Source organism: Alternaria postmessia (genome assembly GCF_024291825.1).
Source record: "Alternaria postmessia strain BMP 2775 chromosome Unknown scaffold_17, whole genome shotgun sequence".
Classification (NCBI taxonomy): Eukaryota; Fungi; Ascomycota; class Dothideomycetes; order Pleosporales; family Pleosporaceae; genus Alternaria; species Alternaria postmessia.
Genome location: NW_026260090.1, coordinates 413,387 through 427,322, shown reverse-complemented (window position 1 = coordinate 427,322; position 13,936 = coordinate 413,387). Strand labels below are relative to the sequence as shown.

The 13,936-nt window shown below is 51.9% G+C and overlaps 7 protein-coding genes across 7 annotated transcripts; 3 read left to right on the top strand and 4 right to left on the bottom strand.

Annotated features, from left to right (window-relative positions):
* Nucleotides 1-229: 229 nt before the first annotated feature.
* Nucleotides 230-1,391, bottom strand: J4E82_003931 (uncharacterized protein; the record flags this gene model as incomplete). The annotated part of the gene is made up of 2 exons (XM_051730214.1): nt 230-1,330; nt 1,386-1,391. The coding sequence occupies 2 exons, from the start codon at nt 1,389-1,391 to the stop codon at nt 230-232; spliced, it is 1,107 nt and encodes a 368-aa protein (XP_051590182.1).
* A 501-nt stretch (nt 1,392-1,892) lies between these two features.
* ALTA5 (60S acidic ribosomal protein P2) lies at nt 1,893-2,289 on the top strand (the record flags this gene model as incomplete). The annotated part of the gene is made up of 2 exons (XM_051730213.1): nt 1,893-1,964; nt 2,020-2,289. The coding sequence occupies 2 exons, from the start codon at nt 1,893-1,895 to the stop codon at nt 2,287-2,289; spliced, it is 342 nt and encodes a 113-aa protein (XP_051590181.1).
* A 1,002-nt stretch (nt 2,290-3,291) lies between these two features.
* Nucleotides 3,292-3,988, top strand: RPS15 (ribosomal protein S15; the record flags this gene model as incomplete). The annotated part of the gene is made up of 4 exons (XM_051730212.1): nt 3,292-3,328; nt 3,432-3,489; nt 3,572-3,693; nt 3,744-3,988. 4 exons carry the CDS (start codon nt 3,292-3,294, stop codon nt 3,986-3,988), a joined length of 462 nt encoding a protein of 153 aa, XP_051590180.1.
* Nucleotides 3,989-4,375: 387 nt separating this feature from the next.
* J4E82_003928 (uncharacterized protein) lies at nt 4,376-5,530 on the bottom strand (the record flags this gene model as incomplete). The annotated part of the gene is made up of 3 exons (XM_051730211.1): nt 4,376-4,466; nt 4,516-4,933; nt 5,002-5,530. 3 exons carry the CDS (start codon nt 5,528-5,530, stop codon nt 4,376-4,378), a joined length of 1,038 nt encoding a protein of 345 aa, XP_051590179.1.
* A 706-nt stretch (nt 5,531-6,236) lies between these two features.
* Nucleotides 6,237-8,860, top strand: J4E82_003927 (uncharacterized protein; the record flags this gene model as incomplete). The annotated part of the gene is made up of 3 exons (XM_051730210.1): nt 6,237-6,332; nt 6,381-8,068; nt 8,116-8,860. The coding sequence occupies 3 exons, from the start codon at nt 6,237-6,239 to the stop codon at nt 8,858-8,860; spliced, it is 2,529 nt and encodes an 842-aa protein (XP_051590178.1).
* Nucleotides 8,861-9,937: 1,077 nt separating this feature from the next.
* On the bottom strand, nt 9,938-11,654 carry J4E82_003926 (uncharacterized protein; the record flags this gene model as incomplete). The annotated part of the gene is made up of 3 exons (XM_051730209.1): nt 9,938-10,773; nt 10,829-11,221; nt 11,273-11,654. The coding sequence occupies 3 exons, from the start codon at nt 11,652-11,654 to the stop codon at nt 9,938-9,940; spliced, it is 1,611 nt and encodes a 536-aa protein (XP_051590177.1).
* Nucleotides 11,655-12,155: 501 nt separating this feature from the next.
* J4E82_003925 (uncharacterized protein) lies at nt 12,156-13,363 on the bottom strand (the record flags this gene model as incomplete). The annotated part of the gene is made up of 2 exons (XM_051730208.1): nt 12,156-13,051; nt 13,123-13,363. 2 exons carry the CDS (start codon nt 13,361-13,363, stop codon nt 12,156-12,158), a joined length of 1,137 nt encoding a protein of 378 aa, XP_051590176.1.
* Between the last annotated feature and the right edge of the window lie 573 nt (nt 13,364-13,936).

Here is a 13,936-nt window from a genome sequence, read left to right as displayed (position 1 = left end):
GTTGAAGCCAAGGGGTATTATTGCCGATGGCGTTATAAATATACACTACTTGTATTGGAGTCTCTTCCAGTGAGACACTTGCTGTGAAGCCATGATCGTTGTTCGGGGTATGCAACAATCGTAAATGCGCCAGGGTAAAAGAAGAAACCGCTCCATGGCTATGCAACCGCGAGAATGCAGATGAAACGCCCCCATGCCGTGTAATCGTAAACCATAACGCCGAAGAACCTCAATACCTCTTCTTAGCCTTGGCAGCCATAGCCGCCAACTTCTTCTTTCGTTCCTCCTTCTCACGCTTCAGCCGGTTTTCCTCGGCTAATGCCTCAGCGTCTTCCTTCTTAGCGACCTTGAGGGCTATCTGTTCCTCTTCTTCGACGTCCCAGATACCACCTTCCATGTCGGAGGAAGCATCAGAGGCATAGTCTTCTTCTTCGTCTTCCATGTCACTAAGTTCGTCCCAGTCTGCATAACCATCGTAGCGTCCCTTGGCCGGGTTCGGTTTTGCCTTGACGGCTGGCGTGCCGTTCCGACTTGATGTTGCAGGAGCACTCGCCGGACGGGCTGTTCCTTTGTATCCAACTTCGACAGGCTTCTTGGCCGGCCGGGCTGTGCCTTGGTAGCCAACCTCGGATGGCTTCTTCTTTTCTTTCGAGGGATCGGCTTTCGGGTCTAGGACCCTTGAAGGTAATCCAGCAACAGGCTTCTTGCCCTTTGCCCCAGCACTTGCTTCTGCCTTGAGTGCCAAGCGCTCTTTTCTTGACAAGATCTTGGTTGGCTCGTGCTTGATTGGCGGAGCGATGGGCTTCGTCGCGTCCTTCTCTTTGGCTTTCTGAAGCATAGCGAGATACCCCTTCTTGGGTGCGGCGGACGAGGCTGGTGTTGACGTGGCAGGTGGTGCAGGCTTGGGCGCGGGCGCGGGCACAGGCGCAGTGGCCTTGGGTCTGGCAGCGGGTGCATTTGACGACTGTAGAGGCTTGCGGACGGGTGGATTTGCTGGTTTCGATGATGCTGGAGCAGCGGTTCCACGATATGGGACAGCTGTGGTAGATGCGGATGGAGTAGGTTTTGACGTGGCAGGCGACGAGGTGGCACGCGCCACGCCGTTGGGCTGCGCTGGTCCCCCAACAGCCTCCTTCCTCTGTATCTTGACTTGTCCACTCTCAACCGGCCCCGATGCCTTGCGCTTCAACTGAGGCGGCTGCGATGCGCCATTTGCCCCTCCGCTTGGTCGCGACACTGGCCTAGGGGCTCCGGCAGGCGGGGCTTGCTTGGATACGGTCGCCTGTGTCTTCGCGCTCGGGTCGATTATAGACATGATGTCTTTGAGAGACTAAATGGTGCAGTCAGCATGTGAGAGCCGACGTGGATGGAGTCGCCAAACTCACACTCATAGTGGGCAACTGATAAGCGTTTGACTCAGGGCTACCGGTCGTCGAATCGATTGGAGGACAAGTTGTACATGCTTTCCGGGTAAGAATCTCCGGAGTAACTAGTCGTCAGGGACTGATCGCGCGCGCGGAGACGGAGCGAGGCGCACGGGACCGGTCGAAGATTGAAGAGGGGAGCGGCCAGAGAATGAGCGGTCGGCGGCGGCGCAGACAGGTCGTTTTTATACCTGGGCCTTGCCTAGCCCAGCCACACGTGACAAAGCGGGCGATTTGCGCTAGTCGTCTTGCGGTATAGCGCAAGTAGCGAAATCCCACCAGAAGTCAATATTCGCGGACCTCGAACTTTTTCTTCTGAACGACAACCTACAGCAAGAACTTGTAGCTTCAGTCTCCGGTCCCGACGGTACGCACCACTTTGAATCTGCTTCCAGCAGCGCAATACTGACAAGCGCAGGTTAAATCGATTGAACTCCTGTTCCTACAAATCACCAAACCACAATCACAATGAAGCACCTCGCGGCATACCTCCTCCTCGGCCTTGGTGGCAACACCTCGCCCTCCGCTGCCGACGTCAAGGTAAGTCTCATACCGCGCTGTTCTGCGTCTTTGTCCCAATCTAACGTCGCAACAGGCCGTCCTTGAGTCCGTTGGTATCGAGGCTGACTCCGACCGTCTTGACAAGCTGATCTCCGAGCTTGAGGGCAAGGACATCAACGAGCTCATCGCTTCCGGTTCCGAGAAGCTTGCTTCCGTTCCCTCCGGCGGTGCCGGTGGTGCTGCCGCTTCCGGTGGTGCTGCTGCCGCTGGTGGCTCCGCTGAGGCTGAGGCCGCTCCTGAGGCCGCCAAGGAGGAGGAGAAGGAGGAGTCTGACGAGGACATGGGTTTCGGTCTCTTCGACTAAGCGCATCACCATCGCCAAACAAACACCTTCACCTACCTTTACGAAGTATGATCCGGCCAATCTCTCGACTATCACGAGAATCATGCGCAATGAGAACGATTTGGGGAGTGTCGAGCGTGCACTGCAAGGGGCTTGGAGAAGGATACCGCGGCAATAGTAGAATAGTTGCCTGCTGAGATACCCGGAATGAAGCCATGCACCTCCAAGCACTACAGGCAGTTTACCTGCTTTTTGTGACTGCGCCAAGCCTTTATTATAATAGTGATTTGCTTTGAGTGTGATTCGTAAATTAAAATGAGGTGCTACCGAGAGTGCTGTACTGCCTTTTCCGTAACTGTTACGTCAATTTTTGTGGCAGGCATGTCACTCATGGAGTCTAGAGTAGATGCGACGACTGTAACTCTAGGTATGAGAGGCTAGCATGACCTTCGCCCACTATTGGTGCGACTTGTAGGATATGAAAAAGACTGGAAATGGATCGACTCCAGGTGATGTTATGAATGAGCTCGTTTTCCCCAAGTTGTTCCTAGATACTGCAACCTAATCTAAAGGTGTACGCAAACCTCCACGTTGCATTGTCAGCAAGAGAGTAACGGCACATACCTTCAAAGTACCATTTCCTGTACAGTCTTACAAAGGGTTGACTTGGCAAGAACGAGCTCGTTTGTATGCGAGGACCACTGGAGTTACTAGATGCCTTTTTTGTAGAACGAGGCTTGAACATAGATTGTTTCGATGGTGGGCATCTGTTCCAATATGCTTTCAGACCCCAATTGGTGGTGCTGTATCGTCAATGTTCACTGTGAGTTCTGTCATGGTGGGTGGTGGTGGTGTGTGTGAATGATCGCACCTGTCCAAACCGGCGCTAAGGGGTCTCGCTTAGCGCACAGGGCAGCTACACCCGTGGACCTTTTGAATTTCGCATCGATTCCGTTGACGACCGACAACTACCCTCGCGACCCCAACGAAGTTCTCCCATCAGCTACTTCGACAATCGCAAATATGGCTGACGCTGACTACGACCCCGAGGCCGCAGCTGGTACGCTCTTGCCCCTCCAACGAGCCCTTCCCACACACCCGCACCGCTTCCCTTGGATACGTACACGCACAATGTGACAGGACATGGCTAACGAATCCAACAGCCCTTAAGGCGAAGAGGGCGTTCCGCAAGTTCTCTTACCGCGGCGTTGACCTCGACCAGTACGTCTCCCGACCCCCCGCGACTCTCCGAAAGCGATGGGGGATGTATACAGATGGTGGCGGTATTCTGATCGATATGCAGGCTCCTCGACCTTGGCTCTGAGGAACTCCGCGACCTCGTCCACGCCCGTGCCCGCCGCAGGTTCAACCGTGGTCTCAAGCGCAAGCCCATGGGCCTCATCAAGAAGCTCAGGAAGTCCAAGCGTAGGCAACACTGTCCGCACAGTTGAAGGGAGACAACTAACCCTGAACAGAGGAGGCCAAGCCCAACGAGAAGCCCGACCTCGTCAAGACCCACCTCCGTGACATGATTGTCGTCCCCGAGATGATCGGCAGCGTCATCGGTGTCTACTCCGGAAAGGAGTTCAACCAGGTCGAAATCAAGCCCGAGATGGTCGGCCACTACCTCGCAGAGTTCTCCATCTCATACAGGCCCGTCAAGCACGGAAGGCCGGGTATTGGTGCCACTCACTCTTCCCGTTTCATTCCTCTCAAGTAAACGAACTGGGTTTTGGTTGCATGGGTTCTTTCGTGGGGCGGATATGTACTTGACGACCTAAAATGAATACAGGTGTTAGGTGCATTTACTCTCGATGGCTATGACGAACACAACGATCATGGCGGGCATGAAGATATGGTGTAGATAGCACCACCATTACATTCGAGATACCTCCACACTGCTTCCTCCACTGGGTGATGTGTACTTGTTGTGATCGATGTTGAGCATGCTGGTCGATTGGATTCAATCGCTGCACTACACTGCACTGGACTTCACATGGGACAGTGGACGTCAGATCAAGAGATACGGCAAGTCTACAAGTTGGAGGGCAGCGGTAATCGTATTAGGTATTGTTACACTAGGAAATGCAAGTGACGTGTGCTCTCGCTACCTTCCAAGGCGCATCTCAACCTTTGCAAAGTTATACAGGGCTCGCAGGAAGACCTGATAATTAACGCCCTTGTTGTCTGGCAGGTGGCTGTATTGTGTGTTAGCAAAGACCTCATCATATGAACAAGACAACTTACAACATCTCAGTCAACCTCAGCTGCCATGGCGGATAACCTTTGAGTTGCACAGTAGGGCTGAACAGGATCAGAAGATCCGGTTCGCTCGAAACATGGTCATTCAGCTGGGCATCAATCAAATCAGTGTTGATCTGCTCTTGTCGTACGTCGCCCTTTTGTGCCATCTCGGCCAGTGTGCGCGTAAGGTCGACGATGGTGTCGCGGCCGTCATGTTCAGAGAGAAGGAGAACGGTGAGATGTTGACGTTCCTCCTCTTTCAGTTCGTCGTCTGCGCTCTGAGGAGGCGTGTTGGGAGGGGAGTACGAGGAAAGGTGGGGTGCACGGAGGGAGAGGGTGGGCTTTCTACGAGGGCCGAAGTAGGCTTCTAGGGTCGACCAGATGGAAGCGTGAGTTTGGGGGAGATAGTTCTTAAGTACGCCTGTTTGATATCATTAGCCAGAGCCCTACGTTACCGTGTTCTGTTTTACAAAAAGATGGTGGACTTACCCGTCCGCTCATAGACACTCAGAAACGGTATGCCGGCACTCGCTGCCCAGGCTGCTATCTCACAGACATCGTTTACTAGTCCTTCCAGCCCGGCTGTACCCTGACTTCCGTCGTCTTCCTGGTAGTCCACTATTACACTGAGGTGTTTGGGCAGCTTTTCCAGGTCCTTGACATCGTGGGCTATGAACTCTGGCGTGCGGTGATGGTACTTGAGCAGAGAGACAACCTTCCCCCTCACCAGTCGGTAGGCGCGGCGGAAACGGAAGAAGACGCTGAACAGGAGCGCAACGACGTGGTAGATAGCGAGGTGGAGGAAGGTCTTGATGGGGCCTACGAGAGGCTTGCGGCTCTGTTGGACTGCGCGCTGGCGGCGGTCGCGGAGTGCCTTCTTCCTCTGCGCCTCCTTCTCGCTATCAGAAGGCTCAGAGGGAAGAAACGGCTTCAGGAGTTCTTCGCGTTGCTCGACCGAGAGTTGCTTGCTTCGCCTAAAAGCGGCTTCTTGCTTGGGAGTCAGGCCTGTGGTAGCCATTGTGGGCGGTGTGAGGGTATTGAGCGACAAAATGAGCTGGGCAGCCGATGTCTAAGTATGGACAACAAGGCAGTCAAAAGTCAAGGGAAAGAGAGGGATAATGCGCGCGTTAGCTGGCCATGTCTGGCAGACGTAAGATGATGAAATATCCCAGTGAGGCTGGTGCATACGAGGTACGTGTGGCGGCCGTTCCTGCCGAGCGCAAGCCAAGTATAGACGCGTAGCTGCCTGCTCCGCCATGCGCTGAGGCGTCATTACGCGGAAGCTGTCGCAAGTACAATGAGGCTGTAGAAACTCGAGCTCATTGTTTTGGATCTTTGTATACGTCCTGCCACGACAGGATTGGTGGCATCATAGTGCATGAGGTCACCCGTTGTCCGTTCGGCTGGAGCTGCTGCGACTGCGGACCAGGGACCGAGGCGTGGAGTGTGACAAGCCACATTCGCGACTTGGGCATGTTGCTAGCCAGATCACGACGTGCAGATACACCTGCCACAAGAAATATCTATTCTGTGCCATGCGCAAGTGAGAACACAACATACGCTAGCAACACCTGGCAGCTTAATGCTTTGCGCCAATCTAAAACACCAGCTCCAGGGCATTCGGGGCGGCATTGGCCCGCTGGGTAGCTGCGATAGACGCCCGTAATACAATACTGCAGTAGTACTCAACCTCCAAGGCGGATTCCCTCCAATCTCCTGTAACGATGCAGCGCATCAGCTCCGATGGCTCGTCGGTACTCACTCACCAGACGTCGAGGACATCGATACGCGCACCCCAGTTCACCCTAGAGAAGTTCACTGTAAGCAGCCGTACAAGTTCAGGGTTGTTCTCACATTGACTCCCGCAGAGCAAAGATTTCCTAGTAAAAGACTTCATCGAAGACCTCTCCCAGATCGCCGTACCTGCAACTCGAAGATCTGGCGGCGCCGGTGGCCAGCAGACATTCGACCCGAAACCACTCATCCGCACGTTCGAACATGCCCTGACACGACTCAACAGTCTCTCCGAGGACCTGGAAGAGAAGGAGTCTGAGCTGTCAACAGCTGTACGCCGAGCAGAGCTACAACACAACCAGAATGTCGAGTCGCTAGGAAGGAGACTGGAGGCGGCCATGGACAGGTTCCAACGGCTAGACAGTTCGCTCAATGGTAGTGATGAGGGAGGGTCAGACACTGGAGGCAACGTCGCCATGCGCATCGGAGAGCGACTCGAAGAGCTCGATCGCCAACGAAAGAGAGCCCTGGACGCAAAGTTTTTGATTGAATGCTGGCAAGAAGTCAGCGAACGCGGCGAACTCATGATCCTCGAGGACCAACGGAAGAACGGCGACATAGTACGATGCGCCGAGATTGCACGCCAGCTGCTGCGCATCAGTACACGTCTCGACCCCGAGGGCAGCCAGCGAGTCAACGGAGACGCACCGAATGGCATGAAGAGGAGAACGGTACATCAGTCAAGACACAACACAAAGGAGGTCATTGAGAAGTTCTTGGAGAATCTTGAGCAGGATCTCCTCAGCAAGTTTCAGGAATGCTACGCGCGTCCAAACTACCCTGGCATGCGCGACTGTGCCATCGCGCTGAAGGGCTTCAACGACGGGGCTAGTGTCATCGGAACCTATGTCAACCAGCATTCTTTCTTCATTGACCGCATGCAGTTAAATGGAGAAGAGTTGGCGACGGATGTGGAAACTTGGGATCGCCTCCAAGATCCTGATGCGGAACCACCGGGTGTTGAGCCTACGCTGCAATCTCTCATTGATGAAGTCAAGATCGTCGTCCAGGATGAATCTGCAATTATAAAACGAGCCTTCCCTTACTACGAGGAGGTGCTGATCAAGTTCCTGGAGCGCATCTTCCAGCAGTCAATACAAAGTCGGCTTGAGATGGTGCTTGACAAAGCAGGAGAGCTATCATCACTCGCCTTTCTGCGCTCGTTGCAAGCTTCTAGGAGCTATATCACACAATTGGTAGATGACCTAAAATCACATGGGTTGACAGAGCACCCAGAGCCTGCTACATCTGCGGTGGCTGCTACACTTGATCAGCAGTTGGAGGAGCTTTTCTCGTCTTACTTCATTGGAGAGAAGTATATTGAACGAGAAAAGAAGAACTTGGAGGAACTATACTCTTCGCTACTACTCAAATTCACCATCTACCACTCGCGGCGCAGCAAGATGCCCACATCGTACTTTGGATCGCTGGCTCAGCGAGGTAAGGAGATGGCTGCATCCGCTCGTGACAAGTACATGGAGCGCTTGGAGAACACAGAATTGCCCGCTAGTCAGAAGGCAACTTTGCTCCGCATTGCTGGTTTGAAGGAAGATCAGCAGGAGAAGAAGGATATTGAAGTGACAGATGAGGATGGCAAGCTATCGCTACCAGTCGCCAAGCGTATGCTCAAGTGGCTGGCAGAAGGTGTCGGACGTGGACTCGAGCTGTCGCCTGGTAATGAGACACCAAAGGATGTGCAGATACTGCTTAATCTTCTGCTACGACAGATGGGCGAAATCTACTTGGAGACGGCGTTGGACGCGTAAGTCATGTATTCCTCAGACGAGTACACAACTAACACGAATGCAGCGCACAAGATCATGCCGTTTCGCAGGAGAACTCCAAGACACCCCCTGATCTCACCCACCTCCCATCTCTACACGCCATTACCACAATCCTACATCTTCTCCAACAAACCACGACAACCATTATCCTCCCTCTATGTACACCCAATCTGACTATTCGTCGGGAGATCGAAAAGTCTACCAACAACACAACGTCGACTCTTGAATCGAAACTGTCCAACATACTCAATCTCACATTGACAGCATCGCTCAATTGGGTGAGCAGATGTCTATCTCAACAAAAGAAGACCGATTTCCGACCCAAGGAAGAAGACCTTATGGTAACAAGTGAAACGCAAGCCTGCCGCGACGTCTCCGCATTCTTAACTCGTGTTGCCTCACAAGCTTCTGCCGCGCTCTCTGGTCGCAACCTCTCCTTGTTCCTCGCTGAGCTTGCTCGCGGTTTGCGGTCCCTCGTTCTGGCACACCTACTGAAATTTTCCATTTCACAAGTCGGCGGTCTTAGTGTTTCCAAGGACATGAACCGCTATGTTGAGCTAGTGAGAGGATGGCCCACAGGTGACGAGCTGGAGCCTGGAGCGATGGATGTTCTGACGGATGTCAGTACGCTATTCATTATTGGACCTGAGGCGCTGAGGGATAGGCTTAGGGCTGCGGGTGGACAAGATGCGCAGGAATTGAAGGGTTTCATTGCTAAAAGAGACGACGTTGGAACTGTCGGGGTGCAGAGCGTGCTTAGTGGCTTGTAGGGACTTTACATTCTTAGGTAGTTCGCATGATTGTATCAAGCTAAGTGTGCTACAATTGTATCCTCCCAGGGTTTTATCTAGCAATATCTCAGCTTTGCGCCTGGTTTCGCGAAATCGTTGCACATATGACTTTCTAGCGACTTTGATGGTGGTATACACAGACGACAAACAATTACATATATATGGGACGCAAGCGTTGAAAGATTTATTGATTTGATAGCACCTGATGGTCAGAATCCATTGATTCTCTTGTAAAGACGACGATTGGTTCGTACGTTGGATCATTATGTACTTGGCACGCAATACGAGCTGCCCTTGGATTTGATTTCTACACCAACAGTTCACTGGCTGTCATACTCAAAAACGAATCTACGAGAACCGCCATCATACCCCGCGAAATCCCATGATCGGGCTTTTACTCTGCACCAATTTGGCTGCCAGTCATTCTTGCAGTATTGACAACAGCCTTCCCTCGTAGATCGTCTTTAGGCTTTGGAGTACATACTGATTATGAGGTAACAGTAGCTCTTAGGGTAAGCAGATGTATCCAGTATGATCAGTTCGCAATAACCTTCTATTGTCCTACGCTCATGAAGAATGCCTGAATTACCAGTATACCTCAAATTCAACCTCCTTCCTTTCAATAACCGTCCTAATATCCTCGAGACATTCTGTCATGGCAATAGTCACTTCAACACCACTCCGATCTTACTTTTCCATCTCCCTGCTATCCTTACTGACCGGCAACTTAACCGAGAACATGGCGTGAGCAGGTGGTAGACACTACACCAAAGTTACCCCAAAATCCAGATGTGTAAGCCTAGGATAGCTCTATAGAAGCTTTCAAGTGATCAGGTGGTGAGCCGCAATGGTGGAGGCACAAAGCGTGTACAAGCTGTGATAAAGATCCCAAGTGCATTATTGGAGGGATTCGGGCTCAACAAGTAGCCGAAGGGATGGAGCAGATTTGGGGGTGGGCGTCTCATGGCCTAGAAAGGCTTCAATTTACAAATACCAGTAGCCCGCGATTAATGAATTAGATCACAGCCTCTGTTCGGCTCGAGTATTGGTAGGTTGTTACAGCTTTGCTGGTTTTGCGAATGCAAAGAGCGACCTTCCTTTCTTTTCCGGATCTTGCCACACCCATCCACTTTTACCAACAACTTCTCCTGCCCCGCTAGACATCTGTAGCATTGTGGTATCGTCTCCATGATTCGCAAGGAAGCGTTTGTTACTGTTCTTCAAGCGACCGATAATGTGGCCTCGAAGCGGACTGCCGTCGCGATTGAACTCTACGGTATACGTCTCGACGACAGCCTCACCCTCTGCATTAGAGGCAAGCTCTGGCGCAGGAACATCGGTGATCTGTGGTGGAAGCGGGTTCTCTGTGGGATAAGCTCCTTCTTTCCTGGGCTCTTTCGATAAGATCACGACGTACTGATAGCTCAGAACACCGCCATTGCAGAGCACCAGTCCCCTGCGGCCTTTACCGTCTCTTAGCTGTCTTGTCATCTCAGTGAGCGCGTGCATTGAATAGTTGTTGCCAGCTCCACCAAACGACGTCAGACCGCCAAGTATCGTCAATGGTTTGTCACCACCAACAACAGGTAGCCCTAGATGCTGCGCGGCAATTTTAGGAACGATCGGAAAACACGAGTAGATGTCAACGATATCCATCTCTTCCTTTCTTACGCCAGAAACCTTCAAGCTTGCATCAATAGAACGCGCAATGCTAGGCGAGGAGTAGAAGTTCGGTCTTTTCCAGAACTCGTCCGCATCCTTCGTTCCTGCGCCACCAAGTGGATATATCCATTTTGACTCTGATACCCCTAGTTCTTTGGCGAAAGAAGTTGAAGTAAGAATAATGGCAGAGGCGAGGTTGACCGTGTTGAAAGCATTCATAAGCAGGGGATCTGCACGGATCTGATGTAAGCGGTCATTCCCAGAGTAGAAAGAAGGATGGCGTACAAGGATGACATATCATTCTGTTCCTTTTCCCAACCGTCCCAATCTCTTCTTCACTACTTGAACTTCCGTAATTCCATGCATATTCATTATTCTTCGCAACTTCGGAAAACTCGGCATACAACTTTGCGCTCTCTTGGTGGTTTGCCTTTGGTGTCTGGCCGCGATGCGCACGGAATGCGTTCTCGTAAAGTGGATAAACATGTATTGGTGCACCAATCCTATGAATAGCGCCAAGGTCTTCGCAAGAGTCAGTAGAGGAGAGTGTTTGCCAAAGAGAGGACACTGCACTATTTCCTAGGTCGCGGCCTGTTGGAGTGAAGACCGAGTCTACGGCTTCAGACGGCGCTGTCCAGCCTGGCGGAGGAAGCTTCTTTGCAGCTGCGCATGCTGATACTGGGTACAGTTAGTGATGGTGGAGAGAAAGAAAAGTAAATTGGCACGTACACGAAGCTAACGCCTCACCCCCAGTTACAATCGCGACTTTACATTCGCCTTTCGCAATCCTTTTCGCCGCTTCGTCGAGGAGCTTCCCTGGCTTGTCACCTCCATGCTCAGAATATCTTTTCCACTTTAGTTTCTGTTCAATCCCCAGCTTCTCTGCCAGAAGCCCTGGCAGATCCGGGTATGGCCAAGTCCATGTCTTGACGACATCGACGCTGTCGATCGCTGACTGGAGATCGGTATTCGAAGTAGACGAAGTGTCGCTGATGGCCTTTTGAATGGCTTCAAGCATCAATGTTGCGGGCTCTTTCGCGTCCGTGACGGCAGTTGAGCGGTTCTTGATGTCGCCAACGCCGATGATCACGGGGATGTTGGAGGACGGCATATCGATGTAGGAGACGGACTGCAAGGCAAACGTGTCGATACTCTGGCTACCCAAAGCACCTTCTAGCCATGATCATATACTACGCGACCGAGGCGTAAAACACGCTGCAATTCGGAGAGTCATGACTGGCGTGAGGAGTTACATTTGCCGAGGTACAACGCGCGGCGCGAACTACGGCGCGACTATCAGGCGCTGCCTATAATCTGTTTACGCTGTCTTCGCGCGTTAGTTGTATTACAATTTGGAACACATGCATAGAAAAGTGCGAATTTCATAAGGGGAGAATGAGGTCGAGTGTGTTCTAGCTGAGGAGATGCTGAAGGTACGTACCATTCAGGGCAATCGACCTGGTGACATCGTATGTGATATGATGCAGGTACGTGCACTTAAACAAGATCGGTATTGTCACAAGACTGTATCGAAGTGCAGGCATTTCGAGGTCCAGTCTTTTAGTTCTAACTCGGTTCACGTACGGACATTCTAACAGATTGGCTTGAAAATCTACTGTATACAAAGGCTTTCTGAGGCCACAGCCAGATTTGGTGCAGCGCCGGTTGCGATATTCCAATCTCTCCATGCAGCATACAGTAACACGACGAAAGCCTGTCCCTCAGGGTTGACGCCTTCCAGTGGCGTCCTCTGACCTTCATTGAGAGAATTGACAACCGGTGCTACAATACCAGTCTCTTCGTCTATATGACGGCTAACAGCTTCTAGCTTCGTTATTGCCCAATCCGTATACCGTTTTCCGAAAAGGCCAGGCTCAAGGACGGCCATTCTAAAAGCTGTAGCAGCCATCAACGCTGTGCCAGCGACCTCTGCAAACCAGGTCTCATCATCGAGATAGTTGCGCAGCAAGCCCATTGTATCGGTATCAGCTTCCATGGCGCCATCGAGAATTCCTTTGGTCATCTGCAGTAAGACATTCTGCTCTTCCTCGGTTTCAGACACATATTGAGATTTCCGTAAGGTGGCCAGTACCCTTGCCATTCCAGCTGCGGCCCAGGCATTACTTGTACACCATGCACCACCGTCACTCTTCACATTGCGTACGCCCGCATCATTGGCTATGTGTTGCCAATATCCCTTTCGCGTACCGAGAACTTCGCGGTATAGCTCACATTGGCGGACACTCTCCTTCACCATGTCTATATCTGCTGTGAACGTGCCGTTATAGGCGAGGGCCGGTGGCACCATATAGATAAAGTCGGCCCACAAGGAAGGGTACGCATCGCGGTGTGATATCGCGTCATTGGAGAATCTCGGCGTAGTCGAAAGCAGGTCGTGCAGTTGACGGCTTACTGCGGAGAGATATAGGTTATCAGGCACGGGGAGGGTTACTGATCTGGAAAGGAGTAGAGTAGGGATGCAGAGGGATGTCGGATCGGACGATGAGCCTAGTACTTGCTGTTAGCATACGCCCGGTCTTTATAATGTGCCTAGTAAGTATTGAAACCGTAGGACATACCATTTCCTTCACACAGTCTCTGGCTGTCAGTACGTATGAACGGTTTCACATATTGCAGTGCTTCTACATCCTCGACCCTCAACACTGGTATCTCACCGCCTGGAAATGGGTCATGGAAAACGGTAAATTGACGACTTCTGTATTCAAGGATTGCTTCGAACACCGTTCCATACTCCCAGCTATGCGACGCAGTCTCTCGCGCTTTATCTAGCACCTTATCGATCAGTATTTCCGGAATCATGACGTGTACTAATCGACCAATATCTCTACACCGGTGATCAGAGTTGATAGTTGCCCGGAAGTTAGGAGTGCGTGAACAAATGGCTGGGATAGATGAAGTTTTCGGCGGCTGCGTCTGGTGTCATGACGCGCGCCTTCGCCTCTTGCCGCGGACAAAAGCTTGGTGAGGGGTTGTTCCTTCTTCCAAGCTCTTTGCCGAAGCTTCAACACACGCAAGACAACAATGCGAATAAAACAACAAGTCTGGCGAGACAGGATTGAAGGGGGAGAATTTGGCAGATTACTGTAGCTTGCATGAATAGGCACAGAGCTCGAGTTGGCGTGATTTCCAAGGGATCGATTACCCCAGAGCTACCTTATGTCCGAGGAGTGCCGACTCAAGAGGTACGCGCAACGTCTTGGTGCTTTCGAAGGAAAGCACACACAGGTAGAAGGGCCAGCATCACGAGACATTTCCTTTTATGTGCGCGAGGCTACAGAACCAACAATCTTGATTGGGAACGAACGGCCGCGTAGCGTTGTTAGGCTGACATGACCCGATGTTGACAGCTTAGTTTTCTCGAGTATTGGTAGG